At 36.6% G+C, this 23,130-nt stretch overlaps 1 protein-coding gene across 1 annotated transcript; it reads right to left on the reverse strand.

The window, feature by feature from the left end:
* Positions 1-9,242: 9,242 nt before the first annotated feature.
* LOC132064066 (beta-carotene hydroxylase 2, chloroplastic) lies at positions 9,243-12,328 on the reverse strand. Its single transcript, XM_059456928.1, has 7 exons — positions 11,794-12,328; positions 11,643-11,702; positions 10,751-10,822; positions 10,481-10,615; positions 9,823-9,948; positions 9,669-9,725; positions 9,243-9,577 (listed from the first exon to the last, which is right to left on the reverse strand). Exons 1-7 carry the CDS (start codon positions 12,178-12,180, stop codon positions 9,500-9,502), a joined length of 915 nt encoding a protein of 304 aa, XP_059312911.1. The 5' UTR covers positions 12,181-12,328; the 3' UTR covers positions 9,243-9,499.
* Between the last annotated feature and the right edge of the window lie 10,802 nt (positions 12,329-23,130).

Consider the following 23,130-nt stretch of genomic DNA (forward strand, 5'->3'; position numbering starts at 1 on the left):
GGATTAGCTGTTGATTTAAGCCAACAAATTCTACACTTGATAGACCTATCTTTTGATGTAACTGCTGTTGTCTGAGGCTCAAAGTACTGCTTATGGTTGCCTATAGTTGACCTTTTTGTTTGTTTCATCATGCTGCTACTTGGCAGCTGCTATCTACGGCTGCTTATTGGCATTGCTTGTTATAGCTTGATCATCAGTTACTGCATTGCTCTTAAAAGAAGCATTCAGATGCTATGAGCTGACTCTCACATTCTTGTGATCGAGCTGCAGCCTCGGTTTGCGACTTAAATTGGTGCTTGAAATGAATATATATACTAACACTTGATGGAATAGCCGCTACCATGAGTTGTCGTCGAATTAAAAGAGTATCGTATCACACACTTAAGATTTTTTTTACTGATTCGAACATATACTATACCTAGGCCGAATGTTTATAAGTGACCCATATAGATTTTGGACTTCTCGTCATTATTCCTTGGGCCTTAATTGTTTCTATTGAATGCTATGCTGTCGCTTAGTGATTCATTTGCCCAACTTGTGTGTTTGTTTAGATTAAGTGTAAAATTGTTTATGCCTTAGTATAAATATTTATACGTATACTAATCCTTTTCTTTTGTCTTTATGCATGACCATCGCACACGAGTCCAAGGGATTCGCTTTCCTCCGCATTCGGTGTTGGGCTAAAAGCCCAACGTATCCTCTCTCTGTCCAGCCCACCCTTATCCGCAGCCAAGGGAAAGAAAACCAAGTTCTGGGCCAAAAGCCCAATAATGAAAAAAAAGACAACAGCAGCAGTCCTTAAAAGTGGGCCCAGCCCATTTTAACATCATTTGCTCCTTCATTTCATTTTTTATGCATTTTGATTTGTATTGGTGCCACTAACGTTTCATTTGTTGTTTCCTTAGCTAAATGAACCACCGTAGATTAATATGGAATTTAGTTTAGTCAAAGGGTAGTTAATTTAAAAAAGACCGATTAATTCCATAAGCTTCATTTTTCTTTTATGTCCAAACTATTTATAGCATCTAATATTTATTTTACTTATTAATTTGCAAATAGCGTAATTATGTACTTGAGTCAATGAAATCATATTTTATTCTTACTATCTTAAAATTTCAAAACGCTACTAATACACAAATATAAATTCAATGACTTTTTATAAATAATTTCTTCAAGATTTATCAAATTATACATATTTTAGTTGAATACAACTAAATAAAGTCAGAGGAAGAAAATCCATTACTTTTATGCATTTTATTTTTAAAATAAGTCTAGATTTTCTATACCATTTTACTCATATAATATAATTTATCCCAAGTTTAAAGTGGCTAGTCTTTTTAAAAGCTTCTAACTATGCGAAATTTATTCATATTTTGCAAGTTTCAGTGGCATTATTATTCCAAACCTTAGCAACATTTGTAAGTTTATTTTTGGTATCTGAAGTTTCCTTTTTATGTAAGATTATTATATTTGGTACGAGCTTTACTCTAAATAGCATTTTTTAAAGCCTTAGTTATATTTATGAGTATTATTTAAACAACATCATTATATTCTTTCTCCAAAGCTCTAACAACCTTTATAAGTCTTATTTTGAAATAACATTTAAAATCCTCTTTTATGCAAATTATTATATTTTTTCTAAAATCTTATTTTAAGCAACATTCTTATATTTCCCCTAAATACCCTTAGCAACATTTCTTAGCCTAACTAATCATAAGTCCGGTCGGTTAACCATTATTAATGGAGTTTAGAGGATGCCTAATACCTTCCCTCTAGATTAGTTGAACCCGTACCTAGAATTTTGGTTTCGTAGACTTTAAAGTAAAATCAATTTTAATTAACCTTAGGTGCCCTAATTCACCGTAAATAATTAGGTGGCGACTCCTGTACTTTAAATAACCCCAAAATTACCCGAATGTTGTAAACTATTTTGACCCCGGTTAAAATAGGGTATAACAGTTGTGTTAGTCCTCTCTTCACGTTTATATATAATAGAAAAGAAGAAAAATATAGAATAGAAAAATAGACATATATTTTTATTAATGTGGCCAAGTAATATGGGACGAAGGGAGTACTTCATTTATTAATTCTTAAAGAACGTGAAAAGTCAAATATAGTAATGTGGCCAAGTAATATGGGACGAAGGGAGTACTTCATTTATTAATTCTTAAAGAACGTAAAAAGTCAAGTAATGTGGCCAAGTAATATGGAACGTAGGGAGTACTTCATTTATTAATTCTTAAATAACGTGAAAAGTCAAAAGTGAACAAGTAAAAGTGCACGGAGGAAATAAATATGTGTCGGAGAATTAAAATTGAAGTGCATACATGTATACATGATAAAAGAATAAATATTCAGCAAGAACGTGAAAAGTCAAAAGTGAACAAGCAAAAGTGCACGAAGGAAATAAATATGTGTCGGAGAATTAAAATTGAAGTGCATACGTGTATGCATGAGAAGAGAATAAATATTCAATACTATGACATATATCCATGTGGGATTTATTAATTATTAAAGAATGTGAAAAGTAAAAAATGAACAAGCAAAAGTGTACGGAGAAAATAAATTTGTGTAGGAGAATTAAAATTAAAATGCATACGTCTAGACATAAGAAGAGAATAAATATTCAGCAATAATGTGAAAAGTCAAAAGTGAACAAGCAAAAGTGCACGGAGGAAATAAATGTGTCGGAGAATTAAAATTGAAATGCATACGTCTATACACGAAAAGGAAATAAATTTTAAGTACTATGACATATGTCCACGTGGGATAAAAAAATAGTTGGGTAAAGTGTACAAATTATATAGCTTATGGTACAAGCATTCATTGCGTGTACAATTTGTAAAGCTTGTGGTATAAGTTGGCGATGCTGTGTTGGTCCTCCTTAGCCACTTATATATAATAAAAATATAATATAGAAATACTTTAGGATTAAAAAAAAAATCCAATATGTCCCAACCACATATCATCATATATGAAAATGATATTCATGATTCAAGAATGAGAAAAAATTTCCAGTTTAAATTTTTTACAAAAATAGTTGGGCGGTTTTCAGAAAATCAACATGTGCATGTATATTCAAACGCACAAAAACATGTATTTCATGTTTCATGTAAAACTCTACTTATCTAGTTAGACTTAAGCAGGCTCAGATGCCAATTGTTGAAAAATAGCATGCTATAAATGCGGAAGCAGTTAAGGAACAACTCACATTTAATCTAGACAACGAGCAATACCGAGATACATAAAGTATAAAACGAAATACCTGTTGAAGCCTGAACAAAAGTCGACAATAAGTTGGACCTCCAGTTCTACGGTCTTTTGTTGTGTTACCCGAATAATTTTTAGAATATGTAGTACTTGTGTGGGAAAGTACTTTTTTTTATCTCTAGAAATTCTTGTGAATTAAGATGGAAGAAAGACCCTTTATACAAAAAAGCTTTAGGGTCTTAAAACGATTTTACAAAACATAACGGTTTTCCAACCATAACGGTTTTCCTACCATAACAGTTTTCCAACCATAACCATTTTCAAAACATAATTGTCTTGTCTTTTCCGCCAAGAAAACTAATTTCAGTAAATCCTAATTATTCGGGCACAACAGGGACCGCATAATTAATTAATGAGGCTCCCTATTATGGCATTAATTCGTTTCTTGCTGAATTAATCCTACCATAATAAATTACGGATTATTCCACAAAAAATTTGTAATTGTACTCCTCAATTCAATTTCGAATTCTTCCATTAAAACCTTATTTAACTCCCCATGTTAAGATTACAGATACCAATCAATTAAATTAAATTACTGACAATTAATTTATTGATTAATTCCTTTAGACTTTCGCTTCACTTATTTCATGTGTCGGATATAAAATCCATCTGCAATGTTTACTCATGAAAACTTATAACCTTTCATAAATGGGTATCATCAATCTCTAGACCGAGACATGGATTCTATCAACTAACTATTATTTCACAAACGCATATTGTCCTCATCCAGTTTACCAGGCATGTTGATCCATGAAAGAATCTCACCTTTTAATAAATCAAAATAAAAAACAACATGAAATGCTCATAATAATTATATCAAGATTAAGAGTATAAGTACACATAATGAACAAGAGAGCTTATTTTATATAGTCAGTAATAAATACTTATCTCCACTTGGTTTATTCAATACATTCAATATGTACTAATACAAGAAGTTGAAACTGTACCATTCCCATAATCAGGATAAATTATATTTAATCTTGTACTAAAATCATTCCGATGGTTTGTCCAATTCCATCTTAGATTGTGAACATAAACTTTATAACTTATAAGAACTAATGATTTAATCTTCCGTGTATAAGCGAAAACTCTATACACTAAATCATTTACTATATAAGTAAAGGACACACAAATGAATAAATGATCTATTTAAAATAAAACTTTATTAAATGGAATAAATAATTAAACAATTATTCCATAAAGAATATTATAACAAAACGCATGGTTCATAGTACATCCTAACAATTTTATCGTATGTACAGTTATGAGTATGATTAATTAGTCCTGAGATTATTTTATGCCACCATTTGTACTGAAATGATGAGATTAGCCAATATAGAAATGGGATAGCTAATCCCATGAGATATTCTTGTATATCTCATCCCACCAACCAAACGACCCTTAACATGGCATAGGCCTTCTTAAAATCGCCCATTAACACCCCTTTAGGAACTAAGGAGAGTATAATACTTCAATTAGGACTTACATTAGATGAAAAGACATTCTTTCCCGCATGCAAAAGTTTTCGAAATAGCTTCGTTTTAAATGGAGTTAACAGAATTTGAGTGAGATGAAGGAGAGAAATCTAGAATACTATTATCTTAAGATTCCCTATTTCAAAATTTTAAAGCAGCGGAAAAAAAGATATAGAAGTCAATGTCAAATTATCACCGCCAATACATGATTTTGCTGTAGATTTTTTTGTGGCTTCCTTGCGCAACAAATGACACCTTAGAAAGACATCCCATTTGTCACGGTCCGACTCCTCCTAAGCGGCAGCGGCACACAAATAGCTCGTGCGGTGCTCGTAGTCCCACCTGACTACAAGCCACTTCCTTTAGCCCATGTTTCCTGGCACGACCCGTTGCTTATGATGAAGCTTGCCTCAGAGGCTTAGCTTCCCTTGTGCCTCCCGTTTGTTGTTAAGGCTTCAGCCTTGTCTTGCTATCATACTCTTGCGGCTCATTTCATATGACGGGTCTCATCTATGCGCACACCTTGGGTTGGCTACGGACATGCATGTCCCTCGCCTGACACCGAGTGTCGCTCCTGCGCAGAGTCCAATCCTCAAGCTTGACACTTGCCTTGTGCCTTGCCCGAGTAGGGCAACTTCCAATCGTTAGCCTTTGTCATGTGCGGTCCTCTTCTATATGCACATGGTTGTCTCATGGCATAGGCAAACATAGCCCTCGCAACATAATTCCATCCCTTGTAGTGTAGCGTCACCCATACGACTACACGTCTAGGCCAACAAACCCTTGCTTGCAAGGCTGAACCCAAGCCAAGCTCACAAGTCAATACACGAGGCTCTTAAGTGTGGTGCCTCGAGTACTCAATCGGCACGGAGGTCTTTAACATCCATACGGATAGCCTGCAGGGCATAATCAGTTCATATCTCCCGCCTCCACGCAGTTCGATTCTATAATCTTCCTGCTTCACGCAGTTTAACTCAAACCCACAATGCCTGTTCGTCTAGCGGTTCAGCTTGGTTTTGATCATGCCTACCCACCTGTGTAGTTTGGCTCCCTTCTGAGTTTGCCTCCCCATGAAATGGTTTGGCTCATTTTTTTCATAAGCTTGATGGCTACCTCCACCTCGTTGTAACACTCGAACACCCTGTAAGGAATCCTTCTCTCAGGTCCTTCCTTACGTTGTCGCAACCTACTGGCACGCCTTGCTCTAGCTTTGGCATCACCCAAACGTGTAGAGCTCAAAGTTGGAGATCGCTCTCCCCCACAATGGTAGGTTCCTGACCTACGTCGATCATAGAGGTTGTTTGTGCTAGCTCGTCTCCCGCCGAACATAGAGTTGAAATTTGCAAGCCAAGCTTGCCCCATGTTGTAGGCACCGAGCCCATTTGTCCGAAATGGTTTTTGAGGGGCTCACCTTCCATTCATTGCAACCCTTAAGATGGCTAGGCATGTGGCATGTTAATCATAACATCCAACCCTCGAGAAGGACACCTCCAATGCCCTCAGGCAAGGCTCAAGTCCATCCGTCTTGGAAGGACACTCAACTAATGAGTCACTCGCATCCACGGCAAGATCTCCACGATCAAGCCCCAAAGTTTATAGTCCATGGCTTGCGGCTCTCCACAACATGGTTGCTCGACCTGGAAAACATGACCTTTTCCTGACCACCCCACTCTTCCGCATGTCCCTTTCCTCAACGGAAGCCTAGACTGTTCGAAAGAAAAAAATTTGTTTCCAATTTTCCCTTCTCAAAATGGCCAACAACTCTGACTTGTTGCATCACACGAACAGACTCTTTGAACAGACAAGTTTCTGATGCAAGTGAACCCTCTAGAATGCTCACGATCTTTACTTAACATTCAAGCCAAGTCCATGCCTTGCTCGGCAAAGCTGTTAACCCACTGCTAACAGAGTTTCTGACTAACTGGTGGATCATCACAATTAAGAACATTTGAGCTTGAGCTATCCGTTTGTCCCATCTTTCAATAACATCCAAACAGTATAGCACGCTGGTCCAATAAACTGACCATATCCCCATAGCGCAAAAGCCAACTAAACATGCCTCAATGGAATCCCTCTGAAAACAGCACCCACTATATAGAAGACATCCACTGAAGATACCTCAATCAAACTAGGATGCCCAACAATCAACTCCCAAAATACAAACGATGGCAGAAATAACGATTGTAAAATAGCCTGATCCTGAGAGTCATAGTTCATGGCTGACAAAGCAAATTCTATCCATAATGCACGCAACCTATCCCTTGTAACTAGTAGTATCGGGTTCACCCATTCGATTGGCACAAAGAATATCATTCCTGTTTTGATGTGATCTCTGCACTGACATTCAACCAATGCTTAAAAAAAATTAGCTCATAGGAGCTGTGAAAATAACCATGGCCTCAATCGTCTTTCAGACACCAGCTAGATCAACCTTCCCCAATGGCTTCATCTCATGATGCTTGCAATCCACTGTTGCTAAAAGCTATCACACATGATATCAACTTAGCATCACAATGCTCATCTTTTTCTCTGATACCAACTGTCACGGCCGACTCCTCCTAAGCGGCAGCGGCACACAAATAGCTCGTGCGGCGCCCGTAGTCCCACCTGACTACAAGCCATCATTCCTTTAGTCCAAGTTTCCTAAAGACGACCCGGTGCCTATGATGAAGCTTGCCTCAGAGGCTTAGCTTCCTTTGTGTCGCCCGTTTGTTATCAAGGCTTCATCCTTGTCTTGCTATCATACTCTTGTGGCGCATTTCATATGTTGGCTCTCGTCTGTGCGCACACCTTGGGTTGGCTATGGACATGCATGTCCCTCTCCTGACACTGAGCGTTGCTCCTACGCGCACAGTCCAATCCTCAAGCTTGACACTTGCCTTGTACCTTGCCCGAGTCTGGCAAATTCCAATCCTTGGCCTTTGTCATGTCCGATCCTCTTTTATATGCCCATGGTTGTCTTATGGCATTGGCAAACATAGCCCTCACAACATACTTACAGCCCTCGTAGTGCAGCGTCACCCTACGACTGCACATCTAGGCCAACGGACCCTTGCTTGCAAGGCTGAACCCAAGCCAAGCCCACAAGTCAATACATAAGGCTCTTAAGTTTGGTGCCTCAAGTACTCAATCGACATAGAGGTCTTTAACATCCATAAGGATAGCCCGCGGGGCATAATCAGTTCATACGTCAAGCCTCCGGCACTCGTCGCCCAATGCTGTCCCGTAGGTGTGGCGTCGTCCATAGAGTTGCCTCACTCGTATGGATACACAGGGACACTCCTCCGAAATGCCTAGGCGCCTCGAGGTCCTCCTCAAGGTTTCTCGCTTGGTGTGATTGGTGCCAGGGGGACGGGGAGGGCCGACGAGCTTTCAACACCTCTGCCCTATATGCTCTTAAGAAATAAACCCAGATTTCTCCACGGGACATGCTTTTGACAGAGAATCATAATGGGCCTTTCTTATTGATTTGAACTCCAAATGAGGCGCCATTTGTTCCTAATTCTTCCTTTTGACTTCCTTCACACCTCCATGAAGTTTCATCCCATTCCCACACTCATGGAACGAGTTATAGCCTTCGAAAGCTTCAGCTAATTATGACAATGCCACTGCTTCTTGGCTAAGTCAAGCCCATAGGTAATTGATCTTCAAATGACGCCAAACTTGGTAAGCACACTCCTTAACATCCTAGGAAGGGTCCTCTCACCCTAAATCCCAATATTCCAACCATAGCTCGGAAATGCACGGGAATGACACTCAGGCTCGCACATGGCCGGTCGTCCGCCGACAAGGCCCTTAGGCTCCTCCCAGATCCTTGCTAAACTCCCTTGGCACTCTTAGGATATGCAATGCAACATATCTAGATGGTTGTTGACTCCCGCATAGTCCCTTTGCCAAATGCTCCATCTGAAGCCCATCGTTAGCGCACGTCGCTTGCGCGGTTGACACTCGCTTGGCCCGCTCAGGGCACGCAAGGTTATAGGCGATAAGGCACAATGAAGGCAGCCCTAACACATCGTATGAAGGAATGATAAGCCTTGACAAATAGTGTGTCTTATCAAAAAAAATTGCACCTTTTTGTTTAATACTATTTGAAAAGTTAAACAGAAATTCGTGGAGCTAACGTGTATTGACTAAAACTCCAATAATCCATCCTCAGAATCCCACACGCAAAGTACAAGTGACAGCAAATGAAGCACGCTCAAAATTGGAAGTGCCACGAACTTCTACGCCAAACACATTTTAATCTATTCAACTCGACTGAATTGGTAATGAGTCGACTGGGGTCAAATATTTAATTCGACAAAATTGAGCTTATTTTGACTCAGTTAGTTGGACTGTGCTCGATCTCCATTTGTTACTGTAACGAGTTCTCAATTAATTTAGATTTGACTCAATTACTCTTGATTTGACGCTAAAATTTAACAATATGACAAGCCTATTATACGTTTATTGGATTATCATCTCTTTGTTGTGCGCAAAAAAAAAAGGCCAGAGGACATTCAATTTTTTCTCCTTTTTAGCCTTGAGACTTGGCAACAAAATAGACGGGGAGAGACAGAGAGACAGACATTGCTGGTTTTGTAGCTTCTAATATACATCTATTTTTTTTTCTTCTCTTACTGAATAAGAGCCTAAATAAATACAAATTCATTCATTAATAGAGCTACATTTTCTCTGTACTCTCAAATACATCAAAAAATTCCCCCACGAAGGCATACGTGATAAGAGTATTATCAACAATGACCAATCATTCATGATCCCTTTGAAAGTTTTATCCTTCGATTCACTTCCTTTTCCAACTCTTCAAGTCCTCCTACGTCTTCCAGTTCCTGCACCAATCACCAATCCACTGTTAGTGTACATACAATGATATGCGTAATTTTAAAATTCTTATGAACATGAAGGGAAGTGCAAAGGCACCTTAGGTCCTAAGAACAAGCCATATGGGACACCCCTGAACTTCTCTGAGTGATGGAGCTGCAATCCCAGATATCAAACAAATGCATTAGAAAATCTAACCAACCAAGTTTAATATTAATAGTACTACTTAACAATGTAGGTGTGATTAAATTACCGAATGAGCTGCAGCCACCTTCCTAAAATAAGGCACATCGGCTACAGGTCCAACGGGGAATCTCTTGTGAACTAAACCATCGTGAACGAACATGTATGCCATCCCAAATACTGTGATCCCTAGCCCCTGAATAAGAGAAAACCATTTCATCAATTTAACACGTTGGACTCCAAAAAGATATTTATGTCATCACATAGACTGTAATCTTAATCAAGTAAAATTTCTAAACTATCCTAGGGAAAGATCAGAGGGGGTTTTAGAGCAAGACGGACATGTTCAACTGACCTAATTGCTTTTAACTCGAATCATTTACATTGTATGACAAGAATTTTGAAGAAGTATACAAATATAGATCACGACCATTTTGGTAGTTCCTCCAGTTTTTGCAAACGAGGCAGTGTGGACAGATATGCTAGATACTATGTTTCTACGGGAAAATTCGACTTATACTAGTACATTTGGTAGCCACCAATGCTACAATCTGCACCGGGAACAATACTAATCTCTTATTTTGTAAAACTGCTACTTAAGCTTCTTTTCAAATAATATTATTCAGTTAACCAGTAAAAAAAACTGATTCTAAATGGGGAATTCGGGTCCAATCGAGATCATACTTAACATTACAAAACAAGAAAAGGTACGTGAAATGAGAACATACAGCACCAAAGCAGAGGCCGGGAATGAGGCCTTTGTGGAAGAAACCATAGTTGAGGAGGGCTATTGCTGGAATGGCGTTGATTATGGCGAAAACATCATTTAGCTCGAAAGGTCCTTCTCTTGGTTTGTGGTGTGACTGCAACAATTTAATGTAACAACAATCTTAATATAAAGTACTAAAAGATCAAATTCTTTTCTCAACAAGAATGAAATAAGGCATTTAATTTAAGCTCCAAATTGTCTTCTAAATATGTAGAAATAGCACACAGACCTCGTGCATGTGCCACAGAGAAGCATGCCACAACGCTCTATGAGCCCACCTTGCCCAAAACTCCATTCCTACCTGAAATTCAAATTCAACTTCATCAGACATTTTTAACATCGGTCACCAATGAATAAGGTCTGATATTGCTAGTTACTTTCTTTGTACTATTATAGAAAGTTCCAAAATACTGAAAACCCTTTTTTGACAATTCAAACTTTTTAAACTACTTGTAATTCAAAATTCGACTTAATGTTTTTCCAATTAAGAGTAATTTTTCAATCAATACACGAAGGGGTTGTTTGTTAGGCTATATAAGAATAGTACTCCCTCCGGTTCAAAAAGAGTGTCGATTTAGCCTTTAATTTTTTGCTCAAAAAGAGTGTTCACTTATCAAATCAAGAAAGAACTAACTTTATTTTTCCGGATTTGCTGCCCTTGTTAAGTCATAAGTGTTAAGGGACCAAATCCCAATACTTATTTAATTAGGAGTAATTTAGTTAAATTATCTATTTTTGTCTAGGATTTAGTATTTTCGTAAGGGGTGAACAAATGACTAAGTGGACACTCTTTTTGAACCGGAGGAAGTATTGAATAGAGAGTATTAGACATGTTGCATTAGTTATGCTCGCATTATTTTTAGTGACGTTTGCTTTGTTGTATTAAACGAAAAGGGTGTATTAGAATAGAAATAAGTAGTACTCGTATCGTTAATGCCATGATTTACTATAGTGAATACATAGGTTGAACTAGTACTAAACAAGAGATTAAATAATACCAAAGCTAAAATCAGTATTATTTTCTCTAAAACCTCCTACCAAACGACCCCTAATACTTTTTCCATTGTTACAATATTTTTTCTAACTGATTTATTAGCACAGAATAGAAGATAGAAACTTACAGCAGCACCAACGGAGAGAGCAAATGTACCAAACATTTCGGATAAAGGAACTTGTCCACCCTACACCCAACCAAAAAAGAAAAATTCTGTAAATAAGTAAATTCCTAAATGAAGAATAAGAGTAAATTTCGAATTATGGACTGTTTGGTACCTCCATTTGCCAATAAAATCTGTAATAAACTGCCATAACAGCCATAGAAGTAATGCCAAAACTAGACATAACCGCAGCCACAAGATAAGTAAACCTCTCCGATTTCTTCCTCGCCAATTTCTCCGCCAAATGCGTCGCTGAGATCTGCTCTTCAATCTTCTTCTCAATCTCTTCAGCCCCACTTTCAAATTGGGGTTTCAACTTTTCATCTTCAAGGACGAAGCAAACAGTGAAACTGGGTTTTCTTTTAGACTTCAGAATTGCGCCCAAATTAGGAGAAAATGGAGAGATTGGTGAGATTGAGGTGGGTTTTGGGCCAAGAAATGGGCTATGGCGGAAATAAATGGTTCTTGAGGTTGAAGTGAAGGAAATTCTGGCGGCTGCCATGGATAGTGGAATGACTAATTAGAGTCTCTCTCAAAGTTTAATAAAGCTTTGAGAGAGAGAGAGAGAGGGTTGATGGGGAGTTAAAGAGAGCAATTTAAGGAAGTGTATGAGAATGGAGGTAAATGCACTCGAGCCACAAGTTCAGTTTGTGGACTTTACTTTGTGGACTGACTTTGTGTATAAATGGAGAGTAGTGTGCGCAATATTACGTTGTGGAGGTGCTGGAACATGTTGCAATTGGCAGAGAATGGGCTCGTTAAAGCCAAACTAAAACTTGACTTTTTGGTGCTAAGTTTCAGAAAAACTACAATATTGCCACTATTACTCTCTTTTTTTCTTTCCATAACTAAGGAGTCATTTGGTTTGGATTGTAATGCATGGATTGTGTTAGTAGGAATTATTTAATTTATGGGCATTTCTATCATAAATACTCTTATTCGCATAAGTATCTAGTACTCTCTCCGTTTAATATTATTTGTCCATATTACTAAAAATATATGTATCAAATTACTTCTCAATTTACAAAGTTAAAAAAAAATTAATTAAATCTTTCACATCTTACCCTTAATATTATGTGTTCTTGAAATAATTAATATTGATTAGAGTGTAATTTATTGGAGAGAGATAATACTAATACAGTAAAATACACTTTTCTCTATGATTTTTTAAGAGAGCGTGTAAAGGAAAAAGTAGACAAATAATGTTGGCCGGAGGGAGTATATATAACGTCTAATTTTCGGCAAAACGTAATTAAGTTGCGGTAAATATCAAGAACCAATTTTTGAACTTATATCTGGAAATAAAAATTAATGGCACATGTCTCAATGGTTCTAATTCCTTATTTTTAATTACCTACTATTTCTGGTGTAAATATTAAAGAATGAGAAAGGAAAAAGAAAATCTACTAGAGAGGACTCCAATTATTTCCCTTTTTTTTTTCTTTTTTTTTTTTTGCTCATTTAATTAATTTATTTGATTTGATTATTAGACAAATTTAAAAATATTATTATTTTTGAATTGAATGTATTGAATTATGAGTTTTTGATCCATGACTTTGTTCCAATTGACTAGCCTATTTTTAACCAGACTGTAATCCATTAACACATGTTGACTCATCAAGTATTGGTCAATCAGTCTATTTAACACCCTTATTTCTATATATCAGCTAATCAAGTATAATTGTGAAAACCAAATTTAAGCATGTGTAATATTGTTGGCCTCATACAAAGATGGAGAAAACATTTCACGTGGGAATACAATTGGCATTTTTGGTAATTAGATTTGTGAAGGAGGTTAAAATGATAAAAAGTCGGTAGTGGTGGGGTAGAAGAGGATAACAGAAAAAGACAGATGTCAGAAGAGAAATATGAGGTTGATGACCTCCTTGCAGGATTCCGGAGGACGAGACAACGAATCACCATCGAACCCAAAGCACCCCTACAGATTTTTTTCGATTTCGTAGGCATGTATAACTTAACCTTGTTTTTTTTTAAAGAATATATATATATATATATATCGATCTGGACTTTAGTCATTAATTCCTCCTTAAAAAAATAAAGCACACCAAATTATACATGATTTTGGAGTGAGACACGTCTCCTTACTATTTTGGGCGGTCAGTTCACCACTTTTTAGTGTATACTTGGCAAGCACTCACTCCCTTTTTCTTTCCATGTTGCTTGTTTCTATATTATAGTGGGAATGTAGGACGAGGGGAAAAAAATATTTTAATTATCTCATGTTTAGATGATATTGATATGATTAACTCAAATATTTGTCATATATAAAACTCATTTAGGGGAAAGTGCTTTTAGCAAGAACTTCCTTAATTCTTAAAGTTTCAATATAATATAGAGACTTTACAATTCACATGAAACTTATCTATATTGTAAAATGTGAGTGGTTACTAACTAGGTGGCATCAACCTCAATAACTCAGTTTTTGATGAGGCGAGATTATTCAATTAAACACGGAACCAAATCTATCTAAAGCGATTCATCAAGCGAAAACCAGCCCCACACAAGGAGGAAAACAAAATTAAGGTAAATGGTAAATACAAGTGAAATTATAATCTCTCCGGTTAGATGTTGTGCAGAAACGTTTGACTTCTGCAGCACAATGGGAGAGGCAAAAGAGACCAAGATTTACTGGCTTTGTATTTATTTATTATTTAAATATGTTGGCCTCAACATCTCTATATCTTTTAGAGCCAAGAGTAGCTAAGAACCAACTAAAACTTTATCATCCTCTAGAGGACAAAGGTGGAACTAGAACCAAGTAAGAAGTGATCGATGTAGAACGCCTAATAAAGTTATCTCTATGTTTATTTTTATTTTTCTTTTATGTTTTCCTTGTTAAACCCAAAACTAGTAGATCTCTCCCATTGTCGCGCATCTTTTTTTCGCTCTCTCTTTTCGTTAGCTTCCAAACTTAGTTTGTCTTTGTTCCAACAAGTTGGTGACATGTTTATGGTGCCCATTCGGCCACCATCTCTCTTTAATGACATTTGTAGTAAAATATTAGTTAGAAATTGTTAGTATTTTTATTCAAGTGAAGGGTCTTTTTTCAAATTCATCTAGAAATACAAAATTCAGTGTCTCTATCAATATCCCAAGTCAGTCTGAAAGATGGAAAAAAAAAATGCAATGACTTGATGGAGAGGGTTTAAATACTAAAAAGCATATAGCTAAATACTAGTAGGTTTATAGAGTAGAGTAGGAGCTTTTCCCTCTTGAGTTAGGGGTGCATGTAAATATGAAGGGTTTCCTAGATTATGATCGAGTCTCTTTTTGGGCAATGCCATAGCGATTGAACTTTGGTTGAGGACACCTGCATGTTTCATATATAATGGTGTCCTGTTCACTATTCAGGGCAGAGCTACAGATCGACGACAAAAGCCACACATAGTTGAACAGTTTTTTCAGAAATAATTGTTTTGTATATAGGTTTATTTTTATTTTATGTATATAAAAAGAATTCTTAACTTCACTAATGAGTCTGCTTCATAATTTCCACATACAACTTACACGAACATGTATTAAACTTATATTGATGATGAGATGTTCTTGATTTTCAGGATGTTTTTTGCACGGATTGGCCTTCAAAGACGCTGGTCTTTAATTTTTGGCCCTCAAATTGCTAGTCTTTAATTTTTGTCCTTCGCTTAAAAGAGTGGTCGAAAATACCCCGAGGTTCTGGGTTCGAACCCTGCTTAGTTACAAAAAATAAAAAATCGCAGTTTAAGGCTTCGCGAAAATTTTTGCCTTAAGGCAGAAGTTTGCCTTGCAAAATTTTGTAAGGCGGATTTTTTTTTTTTTTTACTCTGTTGAAATTTTACAAAAGTTAGGCCTTGCCCGAATAGGGCTAATTTTGCTACGAAATTCTGCCTAGCGAAATTATTATTGTTACACCTCAGATTTTCGCACGTTAAAGTCGCATCATGAGTTAGTCGACGCAAGTTCAAAAAGAAATTATCTTGAAGTTAAAAGGGATTGAGCTTATTAATATAAATGGTTACAAGTGTCTAAATAATATTAGTAAGTGGCGGAAGATTTGGAGGTTGAATGAATCAAAGAAGCATGAGTTTCGTCAAAAGTCGGCAAGTTGGGAATATGATAACTTGTACTTTTGGGTTAGATTAGGAGTTCTTCACATGCTAAGAAAATAATAATATGAAGTTTTAATCGTATAATGGTCGTTTGTTAAGTTTGGAAGTCAAACGAGTTGTAATACAAAAGTCGACAAAGGGAGTCGCAAGTTAAGTTTGTAAATTTCACTGAAATTTGGGTCAGATGTCTCGGAGGTTTTCTATCAATCTACTTGGAGTTATGGGGTGATCTACCTACCAAATCGAAGGTCTACGAGTCTAGTTTCCAGAACATTTTACCGTTCGTCGATACGACATCGGAGTAGAGAGATATTCACATTTCCGTCCAGGGACGCAAACTGTCACGGGAACAGTGTGCTAAAGTCGGTGGCTTTAAATTTGCCCAAGTATATATAGGCCCTTGCACGAATTTTTCTTCCATTTTCTCACCATCCCCAACCTAGAAAACCCTCAAACCCTTTCCAATTAATCCTCCATCAATCCCAATCCAAACCAAGAGCAAATATATCAACTTTAACATGAAGAACAACATGGCAACTTCGAAATTGTGATTTCTTCACTATTTCACCTTTCGGAGGAAAACCTTGCTTTGAAGTAACTTGGGGTTTGAAGTGATTTTCATGATCTAAGGTATATTTTAACTTCCTTTTGATCTCTTTGAACTTCTACAAGTAATTGATCATAGAAATTAGTGAAAAACCCCATAGAACAAGCTCTTCCATATTCTTATGAAACTTTCATGAACTTAGCTTATTTGTTGGGCTATTTTATATGATATTGTTGTGTTGTTTGGAGTTATGGTGATATGGATGGGATCATATTGAAGAGGAGAAATAGAAAAGTAGAATTTGGTAGCGTTTTACGGGAAAATTTCGCTACAAAAGGGCCTATAAATTCACGCCCATGAGTTGCTCGATTAAATGTCTAAATGAAGATTTCTATAAGCTATGACCTTGGTTTTGATCTTGAATAGTCCGTATTATGTAGGAGATCGTTCGTAAGGCGTTCGAGGACTCGGGAAACATATATAACTCCATCGACGAGGTATGTAGGGCTTTCTATTCTCTTTGTGGCATGACTAGAATTCAAATGACCTTTCATTGAAAAATTGTTCCGCTAACTTGGATCGATCGCGTTCCATGATAATTGAGCTGATACATACTCATCTATGACTTGTACCAAATTATGGTCCACATCTCCTTTTGGCTATCGATTAAAAGACTTTCCGTTCAACTTGTGTCGATTATGTCCCAAAATGGTTAAGTTTACCCTTTTCTCATGAATAGCTTGTATTGAAGCACCTTTCATATTTCGTGTCCCTCTTGTTTATCGAATGAAGAATGATATTAGTTATGGTACTCTTCACATCAAAGTTGAGTTGATTGTACTTCCTTTAATTGAGTTAAACCTTATCTTCTTATCTATTGCTCTAAGGTGACGAACCTCTCGTTGGCACACTCTTTCCGATAAAAGTTGTGTCGATCATATTTCATAAGAGTTTGGCTAACTTTGGCTTCGTGAATAATTCATAACAAGATGTTTCCTTGTACTGTTACTTCATTGGCCTAATGGTCAAATAATGATAAACGTAGCGACAATAATGATAGTCGGAGGATAACGACGATAGGTCACTCTGACTCTTTCCATGATACTGAGGTCAGTCTTTCATTGTACTTATATATATGTATTTATTTTCATTACCGAACGCGCTATAGTCGGCGGGTAGGCACTTATGTGCGCCTAGACATGTTTCTTTCTTTACCTAACCGTGTTGTGGCGGCCGAGTAGGCACGTAGGCGTGCATTGCCAATCGATCGGTTGAGCGAGAGATGATGTTATGATGATGAGCTCACCCCACAGAGGGATTTATTATTGTTATATGATATGATATATGCCTCCACAGGGAAGAATGATTTTACGGGCAAGCATTTACATCTATATCATGATTATGGTTGCCCTCAGTGGCCTCGTTCAGCGTTTCAGGTTGTCTCTACATCTTTTCCCTAGTTATCTGTATCTATTATGCTTATGTTACGTTTATCTTCTTTCGCCTTACATACTTCGGTACATATTTCGTATTGACGCATTTTTTTGTAACATTTGTGATCATACCCACGGAGTACGGTAGACGGATTGTTGTACCTTTCTCGGTAGATACCAAAGTTCGGCGAGGGATGTTCGCACTCCGTTCTCGGAGTTCTTCGTCGAAACCATTAAATAGGATGCATGTATGCGTGTGTGTATATATATATATATATATATATATATATATATATATATATATATATATATATATATATATATATATATTATGAGTAGTATATAGCTATTGGGTACGTCGGGGACACCGTCCCGACCAGTTGATGCATATTAGTGCTCTTAGAGGCTTATAGACTATCAGTCAGTGTCCAGGTATTGTGTTTGGCCTTGCCGGCCTTTTGACTAGTTGTCTTTCTCGGTTGTGGCCTTGTCGGCCCTAGTTATGCATATATGTGTTGTTGGGCCTTTTCTGCTTGCAGGTTGTTATGATATACTTCTTACTATTGTTATTCAGCGGTCTCGTCGGCCTATGATTCACGTTACAGAGTTTAGATATCACAGTTGGTTCGCTCGGCTCTTCGGGTGCCGGATGCCGGCCACACCCCCAAGGTTGGGGTGTGACAATTATTTTCTATACTGAGCCTGAATTGGAACCCAGAACCTCGGGGTATTTTAGGTGAAGGACAAAAATTAAAAGACCAGCAATTTGAGGGCCAAAAATTAAAGACCACCGTACCCCCGAAGAAGACGACAATCGTGCAAATTGCCCATTTTCAGGAACTATACTCGATATCCTTGTTTTTTTTTTTTTTTGGTGCGGATTGTCCTTCAAAAGCACTGGTCTTTAATTTTTGCCCCTCAAATTTGAAATCTTTAGTTTTTGCCCTTTGCCTAAAAACTCATGGGTTTTGGGTTCGAACCCCCGCTCAGACAAAAATAAAATAAACAATTAGCAAATTGGGCATAGTTTGCCTTATGCCTGAAGGCAAACTCTGCTTTAAGGGAGAGTTTGCAGGCAAACTATGCCTGAGGCCTAACTTTAGCTTACAAAACTATGCCTGAGGCCTAACTTTGGCTTGCAAAACTCATTCAAAACTCTGCCTGCAGGTAGAGTTTCCATGCCTGATGGCTTGCAAATTATGCCTGAGGCCTAACTTTAGCTAGCAAAACTATGCCTGAGGCCTAACTTTGGCTTGCAAAACTCATTCAAAACCCTGCCTGCAGGTAGAGTTTGCAGGCAAACTATGCCTGATGGCTTGCAAAACTATTAACTTTGGCTAGCAAAACTTTGCCACCAGGCATTCAAAACTCTGCCTGCAGGTAGAGTTTGCATTCAAAATTCTGCCAGAGGCCTAACTTTTGCCCGAATATGCTTAACTTTGCTACAAAACTCTGCCTTGTGAATTTTTTTTATTTTTTTAACTAAGCCGGGATTCGACCCCCAAACCTCGTGGTATTAGGCGAAGGGCAAAAATTAAAGACCACCAATTTATTGGGCAAAAATTAAAGACCCCCCAAAATAAGGGCATTCCTACGAATTGCCCAACAGTTTTTGTATTATACACCATAATACAAAAAGTCACAGCCTACCCTTGTTTTTAAGTTAATAAATAATAGAAAATAAATTAAAGTAATTCTGTATGTTTAGGTGTTTTATTATTATATTATAAAATTAATTCTCGTATCAGGGTACGAGTCATCCTATATTGGATTCGTTAAAAAATAATACGTGCATTACCTAGAGATTCTTATAATGATTAAAAAGAAGTTACAAAAACTAATACACTTGAAAAGAAGAAAGAAGTGAATCACCATGAACATACCCACTATTAATAGAAGGGTTAATAGCGTTTTTGGTCTTTCGTTTATTGATAAATTCTAAATTTAGTTCTCCAGTCACATTTAATCTTCAATAATTTGAAGAGTGTGTGTGTGTTTGTGGTTTGGGGGGGGGGGGTGTAGTGCGGTGGTATATAAAACCAAATTAGAACTCTTTAAAAAGAAAAAAATCTAAAGGGGTTGCGGGGGCGGGGTGAGCTAGGTTGTGGGGTGAGGGGGGGAGTGATTGGGATTTGGTGGCGTGGGTTGGGTGGTGGAGTATTTGGTGGAATGCCATTTGTGGACTTGTTGTTTTTCTAAAGAAAATATTTTCTAAAATTTTTTATCAAATGAATATTAGAAAATTGAAAAACATATTCCGAAAAATAATTTTCTCCATACTAAAGTGAAAACCAAATTAGAACTCTTTAAAAAAAAAATCGAAAGGTGTTGCGGGGGCGGGGGTGGGGTGAGCTAGGTTGGGGGGGGAGGCGAGTGATTGGGATTTGGTGGTGTGGGTTGGGTGGTGAAGTATTTGGTGGAATGCCACTTGTGGACTTGTTGTTTTCTTAAAGAAAATATTTTTTAAAATTTTTATAAAATGAATATTAGAAAATTGAAAAACATATTCCGAAAAACAATTTTCTCCATACTAAAGTGAAAACTTATTTTGAAATGTCGGAGTATATCATAAGGATCAAACTAAAAATTTACTAATAATTGAGGGATCAGTGTGAATAAAAATTAGTGAAACAAACCCAAAAAGACTAGGAAGTATGATTTAGTAAAATCTAGAGTATATAATAGAGAAAAGAACATAAATGGTCCTTTAACTATGAGAGTAGGTTCAAAATAGTTCTTTAACTATGCACTTAACGGTTTTGGTCCTTTAAGTTTGTCACAAGTTAACAAAAATGGTCCCTTAACTATGACGGTTAGTTAAAAATAGTCTCTTAAGTATGCACTTAACAGTTTTGGTCCTTTAAATTGGCCAAAAGTTAACACTTTTAGTCTTCGACAAAATATTCATCAAACTCTGTTTGTTAGATTCGACGAGAAATATGAAAAAATAAAGGAAAAACTTAGCAAAAACTCACATTTAGAGATACACATTACTAAAGAAAAGACCAAATATCTCGAGACAAAACCGTTTGACGTCAGCTTCTTCTAAAAGTACAGACAAAGATGAGAAACAAAACTAACCCTTTTCTGCTTCTTGGTAACGCTCTTGAAGCTTTCTCTTTGTCGTCTCAAGTTTCACATGAGCTGCGCCCTCATCTGGCCATTTCAATTTCTAATACAACGAAATTATGAACTGTTAGTGAGGGATTAAAACTCTACATGAACTAGAAAATGAATCCCTTCAAATACTCACATTTGTTGTGTAGCAACATGCCTCTTTTGAATTGTCCTTTTGTCAGATTTCTGCAGGAGTTTCATTTCACCATTAGTATACATTTTAGGAAGTCCTTCCTAACAGATGCTATCATACCTTTCTGTTTCAATAATCTGATACAAGTAATTTATGGATTTTTTATAGTAGAAAAATAGAGTAAGCATATTGTATTGTTCAGCATCCTATAATTTGTGTTCCATAGTTGCCAAAGAGAAATGAGTAATTAATGACTTCCTCCCATGCCTGACTTACCCGATGATGATCGGAGATGAGAACCTTGTATAGGAATAGACTTTTTCATACTCAATTTTACATCAAACTATGCGAGACGTGTGTTTTTAATATGCACTTTTACTATAACTTATTATGCTAATTACTATATATTCTCACTTTAATTTGTCACTGGTAAAGTTAAATTACTCGGTTTGTGCAACTATCTTCTTTTAAAAGGCATGAATGTGTAGTCACTAAGTAACTCTCGTCCCCTTTAACTGCATTTCTGTTGTATCCTCTCTCCTTTTTCAACAGAATAGGTAAACTCTTTCAAACTTGAAATGAAACATTATGAAAGCCACAACTGAGAAAATAAAACTTAAATCAGACACAACATGTGCTCTGCCATTCCCTCATAGTTTATAGGCATACAAATTACTCACTCTTCCAGACAGACAATTTTCATCCTTCAGCTGATAGGATGGAAGTAAAAACGTTGTGCATGCGACCTAAAGATCAGCAACTAAAGACTCTAAAGTCATCATTTCTTGTTCATAAACCACATGTCCAAGATTTTGAAAGAGAAAGTTATACACTACTAAAAAATCAGACTATTTTCCCACTGAAAAATGTTCAATGGCTATTCCCGCTGAACGTTGGTGGGAATAACCTAAGTAATAGTGTTTTCACACTGAAAAATTAAGAAGTTTCTAGCGTTTCAATGGAACCCTATTTCCCACTATGCGTTTTTTCAGTCAGCTGGTTTGGTGGGAATAATGTGGGAAAGCCATGTTGTATAGCACAAATTCCCCACTGAATGTTGGTGGGAAAAATCTTTATTTCTAGCAGTGACAAGTACAACATTGCTGCTAAGTTAACCATATTACCAACTTGGCAGTTATAGCAATCAACAGTTTGAGATTACTATTATATATAAGAGGGAATGTGAGGACTTTTGTAGTCCTCACAATAATTTCTCAAATTTTTAAAAACTTTTTCATTAATTACTTTTATGTCCTAATTTTATTTATTTAAGTCAATTTTTTTGTTTTTTGTTTTTAAAGTCTACTTTTCAAAAGCTATCGAGCACAGGGACTTTTGTAGTCCTTACAATAATTTTCAAATTTTTTAAAAACTTTTTAATTAATTACTTTTAGGTCCTAATCTTATTTATTTATGTCAATTTTTGTGTTTTTGTTTTTAAAGTCTACTTTTCAAAAGCTATCGAACCTCCTACCTCATTTTTCACGTTATTTGATTTTCTGATTGGTGCTCGATATCCGCATTTGAGCCCAATTAATCCAGATAATTCACACTGCATCGCGCCTATTCGGGGGAGCGCTTCCTCCAAAGATTTTTTTCCATATCCATGTTCGAACCCCTAATCCCTAATTAATAGAGGAGCAACTCCGTCTAACTGCTACAAGTTAAATTATGTATTTGTCTTAAAAGTTCATTAACTATGTATAGATTATTTATTTAGAGATTAAATAACTTCGAAAAAATTAGGATACATAAGTTATAATGTCAAATTACGGTTCCAAATTTGATTTGAATTAAATAATTTCATCAAAATGGAAGTTAAAATATTAAAGGAGTGGAATGAAAATTTTGCTTTTATATAACTACCCACTCGCTTGACACAACGATAGGTATATGGTTGTTGTTGTTGTTATTGTACACTTGTACTAACATAAATTATATTTCTTTAGTTAAAATATCTGCTTTTATATCTTGAGTTTGGGCCCGGGCTTAGCACGGGCCTCACATAACTAGTAATAGTATAAGTAGAATGTCACAACCCAAATTAGGGGTCACGATCGGTGCAGTAGACTTACTCCGAAGAAGTGAACTATTTCAATTACAACCAATTCAA

The sequence above is a fragment of the Lycium ferocissimum genome, chromosome 7, assembly GCF_029784015.1.
Source record: "Lycium ferocissimum isolate CSIRO_LF1 chromosome 7, AGI_CSIRO_Lferr_CH_V1, whole genome shotgun sequence".
Lineage (NCBI taxonomy): Eukaryota > Viridiplantae > Streptophyta > Magnoliopsida > Solanales > Solanaceae > Lycium > Lycium ferocissimum.